Genomic DNA, 14,310 nt, shown 5'->3' on the forward strand with positions numbered 1-14,310 from the left:
GGCTCTGTGGGGGACATTGTCCTGACACCGTGCACACTGAACTTGTATGTTTACACAGAATCCCCATTACAGGGGCACCCCAGGTTGGGGGACCCTGAGGAGGGAAAGGAGTCCTGGGGTCTCTGTTGAGGGAGTTTGGGAAGGAGCCATCACAGGAGGAAATCTCTTCCTTGAAAAGTTCAACTTGAGTACTCTGGATTTACTTATTCACCAGGGCACTTAAGCTGTAAAGCGATCCTGATGATTTTAACGATAGCAACCCTGGTGGCGGTCGTGGTGGTGGTGCTGAGGATTTTGCGGTTCCTAAGCTTCCTTCCCTGGCCTTCTCTCTCATCCCCAGCCCCTCTGCCCGACTCAGTGCCTCTCAGCCACTCTCCTGTAACTAACTCCTCCCCCTCCTCTCTCCAGAGCCACTCCTGCTCTCTAAGTCCCCTGTCTTCCCAGGTCTTCCTCTCCTTCTGCAAGCTGACCCTCTCCCACCGTGGGTACCATTCACTACACAGAGGCTAGGAAATGCCCCTGGAGGCTTTTTTTGCTGTCGTTGTAAATATGAGCTAATAAGGGACTAGCTCACAGAAGTATTAAAGCATCGAAATAATCAAATCAGTATCTTTTAAAATTTGTTTTATTTTTGGCTGCTTTGGGTCTTTGCTGCACGCGGGCTCTCTCTAGCTGCAGCGAGTGGGAGCCACTCTTCGCTGCAGTGCGTGGGCTTCTCACTGCGGTGGCCTCCCTTGCTGCGGAGCACCGGCTCCAGGCACGCGGGCCTCAGTAATCATGGCACATACGGGCTCAGTAGCTGTGGCTTGCAGGCTGTAGAGCGCAGGCTCAGTAGTTGTGGCCCACGGGCCTAGCTGCTCCGCGACACATGGGATCTTCCTGGACCAGGGCTCGAAGCTGTGTCCTCTGCCTTGGCAGGCAGATTCCTAACCACTGCGCCACCAGGGAAGCCCCAAATCAGTACTTTTAATAACATTGAGCCGGCATGACCATTGACATAACTTCTGATGATCTGGAATCCAAACAATTAAAATACTGTCTTTTCCTCCATTATACCAAATAGCATTGATTAATGTTCATTATTATAACTCTGGTAGCCTGCAGGGAATGTTCAGATGTGCCTTCTAAATCATCATAAAAAGAGGTTCAGTAGACATTTCCTCAGACACGTGTGGCTCGCCCCCTCACTTCCTTCAGCTCTTTGTTCAAATGTCACCTTCTTGAAGGCTTTCTCAAATGACCCTAATGAAAATGGCATTTTTCCCTGCCTCTCCCCAACCCCTCACATTCCTGATACCCATTCCTGATCTATTTTTCTTCATAGTGCTTATCAGCAATTCAAATATCAATTTTATTCATTTATCTGCATATTATGTCTTGCACAGAAATGCATGCACAAACACACACACACAAACACTTGAATAAGCTCCATGAGAGCAAAGATTTTGTTTACTTTGGCTATTGTTGCGTCACAGTGACTAAAAAAGTAACTGGCACATAGGAAGTACTCAAATATTTGTATAGCACATAAAACATGGTTTTCGGGCTTCCCTGGTGGCGCAGTGGTTGAGAGTCCGCCTGCCGATGCAGGGGACACGTGTTCGTGCCCTGGTCCGGGAAGATCCCACATGCCGCGGAGCGCCTGGGCCCGTGAGCCATGGCCGCTGAGCCTGCGCGTCCGGAGCTTGTGCTCCGCAGCGGGAGAGGCCACAACAGTGAGAGGCCCGCGTACAGCAAAAAAAAAAAAAAAAACATGGTTTCATTGGACCTGTCATGTGTCCTGTTTGGGGCACCAGGGATTCCACAGGCACATTTTCTCTATTTTTGTAGTACACAATGCCTGATGCAGAGAAGGACCACACACATTTGTAAACAAATTAGTAAAAATGGTATTTGGAGATTAAGTACAACAAAAGAAATATGTAGGGTGCTGAGACAGAGAATGTGTCAGCAGAGACCTATCAAGTCCGATTCGGTGGTTGTCAGAGAGGGCCTTTTGGTGATGACATTGAAGTTGAGAGGAAGAATGAGATGGCTTGAAACCATTCAGCAGAGGAAACCCCCATTCCCCAGTCACCTGGGGTGAGTGAGTGTGGTACCCAACATCAAAAGACCTGAAGAGAAGAATGGAGAGGAAATTCTTAGTCTGAATTTCTGGGTTCCACCTCCATTCAACTATTGATTAGCTGAAGGATCTTGAAAGATCACACAAACTCTGAGTCTCCCTTTGCTTAAAATGGGGATGAGAACACCTATCTCACAGACGTAAGTTATATTAGATAATGTACGTGAAAAGTCTTAAGGGTAAAATGCATGCCTGGTATTGTGATGGGTAAATGGGTAAGTACTGTAAACTCTGTACCGTTGGAATGTGAATTTCCCACTGGCCTTGAGGATGCTGAAGCTAAAGCTTGTCCTCTGGTGTACTTAGGCCAAAGGAACCAAAGCATGGCAGAGCCTGATGCCATTCACTGGTGGAGCCTTTGTGCTGCTAGGCATCGGTCTTGTTTCAGATTGTGTCGTGTCTGTGTCTTGGGAGACTTCTGCCACAGCGTCCGGGCGCCATGGCTCCCTAACCCAAGTCGCGTGAGAGGAGTGGGAGAAACTCTTCTAGGCAGAGGGGTCTCTGCTCCCACTGCTCCCACTGCTAGAACCTGTCTCTGAGACCCAAAGGAGGACCTGATGTATTTGTCCCAACGGTACCTACCAGGAGTCAAAAGACAAACTGGACTTTGCCTGTTTTCTGCTGGCCTCAGGACAGCCTGCGGACGTCGGTGCAAAGCAAACCCACAGTCAGAGAGAAGGCAGGAGGGAAAAGAGGGGTCGGTCCTGGGACAAACGGAGGATGCGGGGAGCTCTGGGCTTTGAGGAGCCGAGGAGGGCGAGGGGAAGGAGAGGTGGGGGAAGGAGCGCTGGGGTGTGGGCGCAAGGCGGAGAGGGCGGGAACGGAGAGGAGAGGAGGGAGGGCGAGGAGGGAAGGGCTGCGGGGAAAGGAAGGACACGCGCAGACGGGCAGAGAGGGGCGGACGCGAGGCCGGCGGCTGCCGGGGAGGAGCGGGCGGCGGCCCCGGGGGGCGCGGGGCGGGGTGGGGCGGCGCTGTCAGCGCGAGGCAGCGAGCGGAATGCAGCGGCCGGAGGCCTGGCCACGTCCGCACCCGGGGGAGGGGGCCGCGGCCGCCCCGGCCGGGGGCCCGGCGCCGCCCGCCCGAGGCCGGGAGCCCGCGGGGCTGCGGGTACGGAGCGGGCGGCACGGGGGCCGAGCGGGCGGCACCAGCTCACAAGTCACCCGCTGGGCGCTGGGGAACTTGGTGCCGCCCGAACCAGCCGGGGAGGGGCGGCGCCCGCGCAGGCAGAAAAGTTCCTCCGCGCGGAGTCGGGAGGAGGCCGGTCTGGCGTCCGCTTGGGCGAAGTTCTGGAGCAGTCGGCGCGGGCGGGGGGACGGCTCGGCGGGGCTGGATTGCGATTCTCCCGGAGGGTTAGGGAGCCGCGGGGCCGCCGTGGGGCCGCCCCGGGCCTCGGGCTGACGTGCGTGCTTCTGGAGTCCGACGGGCCGGGGGCTGGGGGCGCGCGGAGAGCGCGGGTCCAGCCTCGGCCGCTGGCCGCTGGCCGCTGGAGGAGGAGGCTCGGCGCCGCTGTCCCCCCGGCCCAGGTTCTGTGATACACTCCGACTCGGGCTCTGGAGCAGTCAGTGCATGACAGAACTTGGGCCCGGACGGACCTTCCGCACCCAGTGGGCACAGCGCCCACCCGGGGCCTGCAGTGGACCATCTGCCTGGGAGGGGAGCGGGCACCCGAGTGGCCCATGTGGCACAGGGTTGGGCCGGAACCAGCTGTGGACCTTTGGGGTTGGGGTTGCTGGAGCCTGAGGACTGACTCTTGGGACCGTCAGGTCCCGTAGAGCCAATGACAGGGGGTCTGCCCTGAGTTAGGGGCCAACGGAGCTCTCCCCCCCACCCCGCCCCGTGTCAGTTGCAGGAACCTTCCCTCTACACCATCAAGGCTGTCTTCATCCTGGATAATGACGGACACCGCCTGCTGGCCAAGGTAACCTCCCACCCTCACCGGAGGGCCCCTGAAGACACTGTGCCACAGGCCCAAGAACAGAAGTCCCCACCCAGCTGCCTCTCCTGGCAGGAGGGACCCCACTGTGGGCTCTGCGACTCAGAGCACCTCAGCTGAGACCCCTCCAAAGGCCATTCTGTCCATCCTCCTGCCTGTCAGACTGCTGGCCCCTGAAAGGGGGTGGGGCTGTCTCCTCTGTTTCTCAAATGTTCCCTAAAATGTCTTCTCACCCTCTTTTCCACTGGCCTGGGACCCCGGAGTCCTAGTCCCCAAATTCTGAACAAGTAACCTCCGCTTTTCTTCTACAGCTTGGTAAACACTAAGGATTTAGAACCAGACAAGATTTTAGAGACTATATAATCCACCTCTTTCATTTCACAAATGAGGAAAATGCAGTCTAGAGAAGCGAAAAGAGTTGCCTGTGGTCACAGGTAGTAATATCAGAACACAGATCCAAGCTCGGGTAGTTTGACCTGAAGCTCAGGAGGGTGGTTTTCACTGCACCAACTATTCAGCTATCTGGCATCTATGCTAGTGAACATGGCCAGGATAAACCAAACTAGAATAATCCAAAAATAAATGTCTACCATCAACGCAGTTAACTAGAGTAGGGCTATGGCACCTAAAGTAGCTACGAAATGCATTATAGATTTTTCGTTTGTATGGGTTGAAACTTTTTGACTTCATGACATTGAAAGGAGCTTGTTCACCACAGCAGTGGCCAGCAGGGAGACTGCTAATTTGCCTGCAGATGGGGTACTAAGTGGCAAAATCCACATTCAGAAGATTGAAAGCTGAGCTGACCATCTCTTGCCGCAGCTGGTCAGAGGTGGCTCGGCAACCAAAAGTTCCAGGGCCTCCTCCCAGCAGATCACATCCATGTTCAGATGCAGGAACTGAGTCAGAGAGAGAGTCTCATCAAACCCAAACAAAGCAGCGTTGACTTAATTAGGCAGTGTGTGCCAGGAACTTTCCCTTAGATATTTCATCTTCACCATAACCCTGTCTGAAGTCAGACCATCATTGGTGTTCAATCCCAGCTCCGTCCCTTACAACTGTGAGATGTCAGGGAAGTTACCTGACTTCACGCCTCAGTTTCCACATCCATATAACGTGGATAATAAAGTAGCTGTTGTGATATTATTGTGTTAAAAGGCCCCTGGCTCTGCCTTCTTTCCTGTAGACTCAGGTTAGTGTAGAAACAGTGTGGCCCAGTGACCACCGCAGTCTTTAGCACGCTGCACCTCTGCGGAATGTACAAAGGCCTTCAAGAAATCAGGACAGGGGCTTCCCTGGTGGCGCAGTGGTTGAGAATCTGCCTGCTAATGCAGGGGACACGGGTTCGAGCCTTGGTCTGGGAAGATCCCACATGCCACAGAGCAGCTGGGCCCGTGAGCCACAACTACTGAGCCTGCGCGTCTGGAGCCTGTGCTCTGCAACAAGAGGCCGCCATAGTGAGAGGCCTGCGCACTGCGATGAAGAGTGGCCCCCGCTTGCCACAACTAGAGAAAGCCCTCGCACAGAAACGAAGATGCAACACAGCAAAAATAAATAAATTAAATTAATAAACTCCTACCCCCAACATCTTAAAAAAAAAAAAAAAAAAAGAAATCAGGACAGGACTCCACAAGAAGGCCTCAAAATTCCTCTACTTTTTTTTTGTTTTTTTTGTGTTTTTTTTGCGGTACGCGGGCCTCTCACTGCTGTGGCCTCTCGTGCCGCGGAGCACAGGCTCCGGACGCGCAGGCTCAGCGGCCATGGCTCACGGGCCCAGCCGCTCCGCGGCATGTGGGATCTTCCCGGACCGGGGCACGAACCCGTGTCCCCTGCATCGGCAAGCAGACTCTGAACCACTGCGGCACCAGGGAAGCCCTCCTCTACTTTTTATGACTTTCTTTGCTCAGAATTTGTGTTTATGGGGAAACAGTGAGCAGACGGGCCTAGAGGGCAGTCAAGAGAAGATGGGGCAGGGTAGCAGGGTCCCGCTTGGCCAGCACCCACCATTCCCTGCCACCCATCCAGGGAGGAAGCTCTGTGGAACAGCTGTCACCTTTTCTCCTTCCCTTTCACCTAGTATTACGATGACACATTCCCCTCCATGAAGGAGCAGATAGCCTTCGAGAAAAATGTCTTCAACAAGACCAGCCGAACTGACAGTAAGTGTCCGCCTTTCGCTCGTGCAGAACTTTCAGATGCACACCGTCATCTTCATCTGGACACATCTGTCCCCGTCGGCCTCACACACCCACAGGCCATTCCCTTTTCTTCAGAGGTGCTTTTTCCTCTCCTTCCCAGCTGTTCTCCTCTCTCTTCTTCCGGTGAGCCTTCACTCCCCGCCCTCTCAACCCCCCCTTCCTGCTTACGGCATGCCCGGACTTCTCTCAGTGGAAGGGGCCCGCACTAGCCTGGGGCTGGTCTTAGGCTTTGCATATGGCGGGTGAAAGGTCAGCCTTGAACTAGGTTTGTTGACTTCTTAGAATGAGTCAGTCAGGTGCTAGGAACGGAGTAGAGGGTGGGGGGAGGGACACAGAGTAGCCTAATGGTAGTGTCCCTAGTGTCTTTCCAAGGGTGCTAGTCTTTGCAAGGGTTCTTTGTTTGTTTGGCCTCACAGCTTGTGGGATCTTAATTCCCTGGCCAGGGATTGAACCCGGGCCCTTGGCAGTGAAAGCGTGGGAGTCCTAACCACTGGACCACCAGGGAATTTCCTTTGCAAGGGTTCTCTGGACGGGGAAGAAGGAACTAGGGCAAGAGGCGCAGAGCTGGAGACGGGGAGGAGGGGCCAGGCAGAGGTGACCAGAACTGAGACCGCCCCCTGCTCTTCTAGGTGAGATTGCATTTTTCGGGGGCATGACCATCGTCTACAAGAGCAGCATTGACCTCTTCCTGTATGTGGTGGGCTCATCCTACGAGAACGAGGTGAATTCAGGAGGTTGGAGTGACAAGGAGGCTTGGATTCTGGGGTAGAAGCTGGGAGGCTCACCACTGGTACCCTTCCTTCTAGACTCTGGGGAACTGGGAGCAGCCAGAATGGTTCTTTCTGGAACAGTGCATATCCATGGTGTTCCTTAGATTCCTTGGGTACCAGAAATGGAGTCCTCTGCAGAGAGCCTCTGTGTCTTAAACATCACTGGGGAAGGATGTACTCAGTGTCCCACAGCAGGCGCTCCAGTGCTTCCAACCCAAACATGGGGAGGGGAGGGGTCCCCTCAGGTCAAACTGCAGTCAGGCTCCAGCCATGTCCTCTCTGAAGAGGGACAGCTGCCCACACAGTCAGGCTCTGAGGTCTCCTTTTGGCCTTCTCAACCTCAAGCTCTCTCGTTTTCCTCCCCCCCATTATCTCCCCACCCCCAGCTGATGCTCATGTCTGTTCTTACCTGCCTCTTTGAGTCCCTGAACCATGTGTTAAGGTGAGTGAGGTCCTCTATCCTCCAAGGCTCCCATTCCCCAGACCTTGGTACATCACAGAGGCGGGACCCTTCCTCCCTGCTTTTCTCCTGAAGTCCCCACAAGACTAAGGCTGGAGCCAGAGCATCCTTCTGCAAGGACCCTGCCCTTTACCTGATCAAGCAATGGTATGGCCAGAAAATGAGGTCTAGAGAAGCTAAGTGATTTGCCTGAATTTACAAGCTATTTATATCAGAGCAGAGATACAAACTCAGGTCTTTTGACTTGAAGCTCAGGGTGATTTTCCCTCCACCCCCATTCAGTGATCTGGTATGTACCCCAGTGAACGTGGCCTGGGCCAACCAAATGCAGGTAACCTAAAACTAACTGCTCACAGTCGACACAGTTCACTACAGTAAGGCTATAGTACCCGAAGTGCTATGAAATGCTTAAGGGTGGGCACAGGGTCCCTGCTCAAAGTGTGAGAGCGGTGGGCAAGGGGAGCTGAAGGGAGCAGACCCGCGCTCTGGGCAGGGACCCCTTGCCCAGGTGCTGCCCTCACTGCCCTTGACATTCTCCTTCCCTGTGCTTGTGCGGGGGATTGGCGGTGGGAAATAAGGCAATCTTTGGAGAGAGCGGGTCCGCCTCACCTAGGCAGGGGCCCGGCTTCTCCTGGCCGTGGGGAGGTTCCAGAGCTGTGTCTGCCTCCAGGAAGAACGTGGAGAAGCGCTGGTTGCTGGAGAACATGGACGGAGCCTTTCTGGTGCTGGACGAGATTGTGGATGGCGGGTGAGGAGGAGGGGAGGGACGAGGGGCTGGTCAGGGACACTCAGAGCGGGAGGTGCCCTTGAAAGTCATCAGCTCTAGGTTGCACCCAGCACACTGTTGCCTCTCTGGCCCACTTCTCCCTCCCTTCCCCCAGCAGATTCCCGGTGTCCCACCCCCCCCCCCACTCATGAGGATGGAGGTTGACTTCAATGTTAGCCAAAGAGAAGCACACAAGAAAGTAACCCGATGTCCAACTCTGGCTGACTGTTGACTGGGCAGGGTTTGGGGCGCTGGTTTGGTTTCCAGTGCCCAGGAGAAGCAGGCAGCACAGATCCTCGCCCCTTCCTGGGAAGACTTCCTTCAGGCCGAGCCTTGCTGCTGCTACACCTCCTGCTCTTAGAGCTTCATTCCAGCACCAGCTGGACGCGTGACCTGGGCCAGTTACTTACTTTCCTTACTTTCCCCATCTTTCAAATGGAGACAGTGAGGGAACTGCCTCAAAGAGTGTGGGATTAAATAAGGTGATGCAAGTGAAGCGCATGGTTTTCCTTCAATAAATGCTTCCTACTGTTGGCATAAGATTATAGTCTTAGGAGAGTGGGAACTCTTATGAGAAGGGTTGGTTAGTGAATTTCCATGGGGGCGGCACAATATTCAGGGAAAAAAAGAAGTTCTGGGTCTGGGGCAAAGGGTAATGGAAGCGGATCACCTGAAAGACATCCACAGGCCTCTGTCATTCCATCCATTTAATAGATGAGGAAACAGAGGCTCAGAGATTCAAGTCCCCAAGGTCACGTGGCTAGGGAGTGGCAGGGCCAAGATCTAAAACCTGTGTGTGTTTCCAGAGATTGTGCTCTTTCCACAGCACTGTACCACACTGCTCGGGGACAGGGGCTCTGGGAGGTGGGGTACTGTGGGCTTCCTCCCTCCTTCCCCCTCCCTCCTTCCCTCTATAGCTATTGACTGCCTGCTGCTGCTGCTCAAGGCCTTGTGCTGATTGCTAGGACCCAAGAGTGAGGGGAAGAAAACCAGGTTTTGTGGAATATACAGTTTGTATATACAACTTGGTAGACGGTCTTTAAGGAGAGCAAAGCACACACACACACACACACAATTACAAATACAAAATGAGGTGCAGGGCCTTGGAAGGACCTTCACAAGGGAGGGTGTAAGCTTTATCAGCTTCCGGTCTGTGCCCCTAGAAGGCCCAGTTTCTGCCCCCTGAGGCGCTCACAGTTTCCCTCCAGTGAAAATCAGGGAAGTGTCAGTGGAGGCAACACCTGAACTGGAGCCTTGGCCTAGGTTGCTCTGTCTAAAGGACCCCTGGTGAGGGACCTGGGGCTGCAAGTGCCCCTGGGAGATGGGCCTGGGAGAGGCTCTCAAGAAATGTTTGTTCAATTCCTTCTGCCCTGGAGGAGCCTCACTGGGTGAGGAGGAGCAGTCACTCAGTCCCCATGGGCCCTAACCTACCCACAGTGACTGGCTCTCACCCCTACACACACCCACACATGGCTTCAGAACACCCCCAGGACATCATGAAAGAGTGTCAACTAGCCGAGGAAAGCCTCCATAACTGGGTCTGTAGATTCTGATTTTTGAAGTTCCATTTCTTTCATGTACGGCATGACCCGGTGGCATAAAATAATAGTGAAACAAGATAGGGACCCCTGGGGGGGGGCCTCTCTTCCTTCCCTGCATCTGAATCCATCCCTAGACCCAGAGGTGAAATGAACTTTCTAGAGGTCTCAGTTTTTGAGTCCCTGCTTTTGACAACCTGATTGTTCTAGACTGGACTGCCCTCACCTGATCTCTAAGTGTTTGCCCACTGATGGTGAAGTGTGGGAGAATCAGAGCTGAGGGTGCTCCGTGGTGAGGGAGAGTTCTGGCTTGAGGAGTATCAGCAGGAAGGTACCTTGGAGGGGGAATGTAGCATACGGCGGGGAAGGGAAGGGCTTACGCAGGGAGCGGAGGCAGAGGGAAGCATGTGGCTGATTTTCCTCCTGGTTTCTCTCTCATCTTGTAGTGTGATTCTGGAGAGTGACCCCCAGCAAGTGATCCAGAAAGTGAATTTTAGGGTAAGAGCCATCCTGCATCCCCCCCTCACTCCTGTCCTCTCCACCTCCTGTCCTCCCTGTATCTGGGCTGCCAGAACCCCGATGGTGGGAACCCAAGCTCCTCTAGCAGAAGCAACCACTGGGTTGATGCACTTGTTGGGGGAGCAGCGGTTTGGAGGAGTGTCAATTAGTAAAAGATATCTCTGTCCTCTCCCCCTGTAGAATCACAAACACCTCACCATCCTCCCTAGTGGGGAGTACAGACTGGGGAAATAAATAAATCCTCACAGAGACACCTGGTGGCTGCCTTGGCCTTGAGGTTGGCCTTGGGGGTGTATAGATAGAACCTCCCTGCCCAGTTTGGCTTCTCATGTCTGGATGAAACCTTTCCTCTCATCTTTATTCCCCCTCACTCTCTCACCCACCTTGTGCCATAGATGGGCCCTGGGCTCCCAAACAAGAAGCTCTAGGACTTCCACTAAGTGGTGATACATGTGCAGCTCTGGATCCCCTGATCACTGCATCTGTTCGCTCCACTACCCCCAAGCCCCTTTCCCTCGCCTCTCTTTCTTCACCCAACACCCTCGTCCTGGCCTGACCACCCTGACTCTGCTTCCCTGCAGGCGGATGACAGCGGCTTAACTGAGCACAGTGTGGCCCAGGTAGGCCCCCTCCATCTGCCTTGGCCAGAAAAGGGTTAGTGGGAGGAGAACGGAGCTTCCCAGGGGGACCCAGTGGGGCTATCAAGGCTGAGAAGTCAGGGGTGCAGGAGGGGAGGGATGACAGTGTCAGGCCATCTCTTGGAGACAGTCAGTGGAGGCTTCCAGGGTCCCCTAGGTGATGTGGAGCTGGGTATTAATAAATGCTGGACACCTTCCTAGCAGTTCACCTTATCTCCTTCCTGGCTTGGTATAGTTGGATCAAAACCCAGGATGACCTGCCCACCCTGGAGATGGCTGGGTCACTTGTTCCCCAAAGCAGTCTGGGGGCTTAGGCCTCTGATGCTTCCCCCAACCTAGAAAGGATACCAAATAGAGTTTTCCTCCAAACCCTCACCCCTGCTGTTTAGGGTCCACGCTGAGATTGTTAAGGGACCCTTAAATCCATGATGGGATCTAATTCTCACCACTTGCCACCGTGTCCCCGAGTGACCTGACTATGGAAAAGTGTACCCCTGTCCTATCTGAAAGTGCATGTGGGGCAGGGGTGAGCTTTCTGGATCTGTAGCTTGACTGCTTTCCCAGCTGTGCAAACTTCCTGCTTGTCAAGCTTGACCTCCGTTCTGTCTGCCCGCAGGTCTGTCTGCCCAGACTAATCCTGCTTTTATGGAGCTTCCTGCCCTGCCACTAACTACGTCCTGTGGCAGTGGCCCAAGCTCAGATGGGCCTGTACCATGCCGTGTGGGGCCCCAGGTGTGGTGCCCACTTTCCTGTGCCTGCCCTTTGTGCTCACACGGCCTCTCCCTCTGCCCAGCTCCCAGTGCCTCCTCCTACCCTGCTGAGATGAATGCAGCCGCATGGCAATTGTCAGGGCTAAAGAGGTTATGGAGCAATGAGCAGAGCAGATAAGAACAGGAATGCAGGTGTGAGTCATCCCAGGATGTACGTTGTGCCTTATCGCCTACAAGCTGGGTGGCCTAGGGCAAGTTACTCAACTTCTCTGGGCCTCACATAATCCCAGGACACTCCTCATAGAGTTATTATGAGAATTAGATGAGCTAACGCATGGAGAGCTCTTGGCATAGATCCTGTTTTCCAAAGGGGGAAAGAATGAAGACACAGCACTTTTTTTTTTTTTTTTTTTTTTTTTTTTTGCTGTACGCGGGCCTCTCACTGTTGTGGCCTCTCCCATTGCGGAGCACAGGCTCCGGACGCGCAGGCTCAGCGGCCATGGCTCACGGGCCCAGCCGCTCCGCGGCATATGGGATCCTCCCAGACCGGGGCACGAACCCGTATCCCCTGCATCGGCAGGCGGACTCTCAACCACTGCGCCACCAGGGAGGCCCGACACAGCACTTTTAATGGAATTCTTGAGTAAAAAAAACCAAGGAAGCTGCAGGTGGTGAATGGGAGGTGAAACGAGGAGAAAGATTTTTGCCGAGAGAAGCGGGAGAGCTCCAGGGCCAGGCTGTCCCTGAGACAGGAGGGGGAGTGGGCAGGAGGAAGGGACATACAGTGTGGGACGGACCTTCATCGAAAGGGAATGAGGCTTGATGGCTGGAGGGACAACCTGAGGGACATACCTGGGGTCCCCACCATGTTGGCATGGTGTGTGCACAGTCGTGTGGATCTGTGTAAACATGAGGCTGAGGCAGTTTCCTCAGCAGGATGTTAGAGTGAACACGTCTGAGTGCGGGTGACCCTCAGCAGAGTCTGCGCAAGAGCCCTTTGCCAGCTGTGCCACATCAGCAGCGGGTTGCAGTGGGGTGTTGACGACCTACTGCCAGACAAAGCCAGAGCTAGGGGTTTGCTGAGGTGTCTGCGCACAGGAAGAGTCAGGCCTGGGCCCGTCTCTGCCTGGACGTGGCACTGTGGGCGGGAGCTTGAACGGCATGGTGTGGGGAGTCAGGGCCGCTGCCACACCCAGGGCTGCGTGTGCAGGAGCCAGAGAGCTGGGCAGGCTCTGGCCTGGGCTGACGGCCGCTCTTCCCATCTTGACGGCCCGGCCCCGCTTACGGCAGGCGGCGGTGAGCTGCCGCCACCTAGTGACCGGGGGTGGTAAGGACACGTAGAGAGCGGCTACAGACCCCCGCCCCTCCCCCGTCCCATTGCAGCGTTAATGTACTTGTCATTCCTCCCCAGTAATTCTCTCAACCTTGCACACCCCCGCCCCACCCAGGTTCTTCAGTCTGCCAAGGAACAGATTAAATGGTCGTTACTGAAATGAAGGCTGTGCATTCAAGGCTCCCTGCCCCCAGACCATTCCCCCAATCCTGGCAAAGGCACAAAGATCCCAGGGGACACCAGAGACCCCCCCCCCCTCCATATCCCCAGGCCTTCCCAGAACTGACTCCCGAGGTCTCCGGCCAGGGACTCTGAGAGGCAGAGGTTTGGCTTCAACACTGAGTCACCCCTTCTCACTGTCCTGGCCTGCTCTTTGGGCCTTCAGAACCAGCTGAGCTGCCTTAACTCAGACCCTAGGCATCCCTGGCCCCAGAGCCCAAATAAACCTGCTTTTGTCTCCTGCCAATGGTCTCTTTCTCTCTGGACCTGGGAAGTGGGTGTGGGTGTGGGTGTGTGTGTTCTGATAAGGACTTCTGCACTCTGGGGGGCTCATCTCCTGGATGCCCAGTTCCAGGGTGTATCCTTGTGGTTGTGTGACTGGGGAGAAGGGTGGGTCAAGGGAGAGGAGACAGTTTAACACAGTGAGGGGGTGCGACACTGATGCTGGGGCCCTATATGTGGTGTGGAGGGCTGGGTATGATTGTGTGACAGGGTAGAAGAGTCACAATGGGAGGAATGGTGCGTTTGCGGGGGAAAGGAGAGCACAAGATGGTACACACGTGGTGGCCCCGCTGGGATTCTTCGCCTCGCTTTTTCCATTCTCAGCCTCCAGGAGGGAAGGGCGTAAGGTTTCCTCTGGACAAACTGAGGAACAGCGCGCCTGTTTTTCTTGGCTTGCCTGGGAAATTGCCGCGGACTTCCTCTGCGGGCTTACACCCTGGGCACTAGAGCCCTGCAAGCTTGCCATGGCTAGGCCCAGATACCAGGGGTGCGGAGGCACCGGCCAGCTCCCGCCTTGTATTTGTGCCCAGAGCACCCAGTGTGCTCGAGGGTGTGAAGAATTGCAGGTCCAAAGGGGGAGACGGGCGGAGGGGCATTCTACAGGCAAATGGGAAGGATGGAGTGACTTTCGGGGGACACGACTCTCCTTTTGTCTCCCCGTTCTAGAACCGCCCCTTTCTCCCTTTCTTTCTCCGACATATACACTTTCTGCGTCACGTACAGAAGTCCCCGAGAGTGTCTAACGTTTCCGCCTGGGACAGCTCGTTTCCCTCCAATCCCTAGGTAGCTGCAACGCAAGCCTACGCCCCGCCCTGGCT

At 54.9% G+C, this 14,310-nt stretch overlaps 1 protein-coding gene across 3 annotated transcripts; it reads left to right on the forward strand.

The window, feature by feature from the left end:
• The first annotated feature begins 3,089 nt into the window (after window positions 1-3,089).
• COPZ2 (COPI coat complex subunit zeta 2) lies at window positions 3,090-13,453 on the forward strand. 3 transcript variants are annotated; one of them, XM_082605198.1, is made up of 9 exons: window positions 3,090-3,233; window positions 3,970-4,044; window positions 6,137-6,218; window positions 6,887-6,978; window positions 7,414-7,469; window positions 8,158-8,235; window positions 10,238-10,289; window positions 10,892-10,930; window positions 13,107-13,453. In XM_082605198.1, the coding sequence occupies exons 1-9, from the start codon at window positions 3,123-3,125 to the stop codon at window positions 13,152-13,154; spliced, it is 633 nt and encodes a 210-aa protein (XP_082461324.1). In that variant the 5' UTR covers window positions 3,090-3,122; the 3' UTR covers window positions 13,155-13,453. The 3 variants fall into 3 exon arrangements, with proteins under 3 accessions (XP_082461324.1, XP_082461325.1, XP_082461326.1); XM_082605199.1 differs by lacking the exon at window positions 10,892-10,930; XM_082605200.1 differs by lacking the exons at window positions 10,238-10,289; window positions 10,892-10,930.
• Window positions 13,454-14,310: the final 857 nt, after the last annotated feature.

The sequence above is a fragment of the Mesoplodon mirus genome (genome assembly GCF_964341445.2).
Source record: "Mesoplodon mirus genome assembly, chromosome: 18".
Taxonomy (NCBI): domain Eukaryota; kingdom Metazoa; phylum Chordata; class Mammalia; order Artiodactyla; family Ziphiidae; genus Mesoplodon; species Mesoplodon mirus.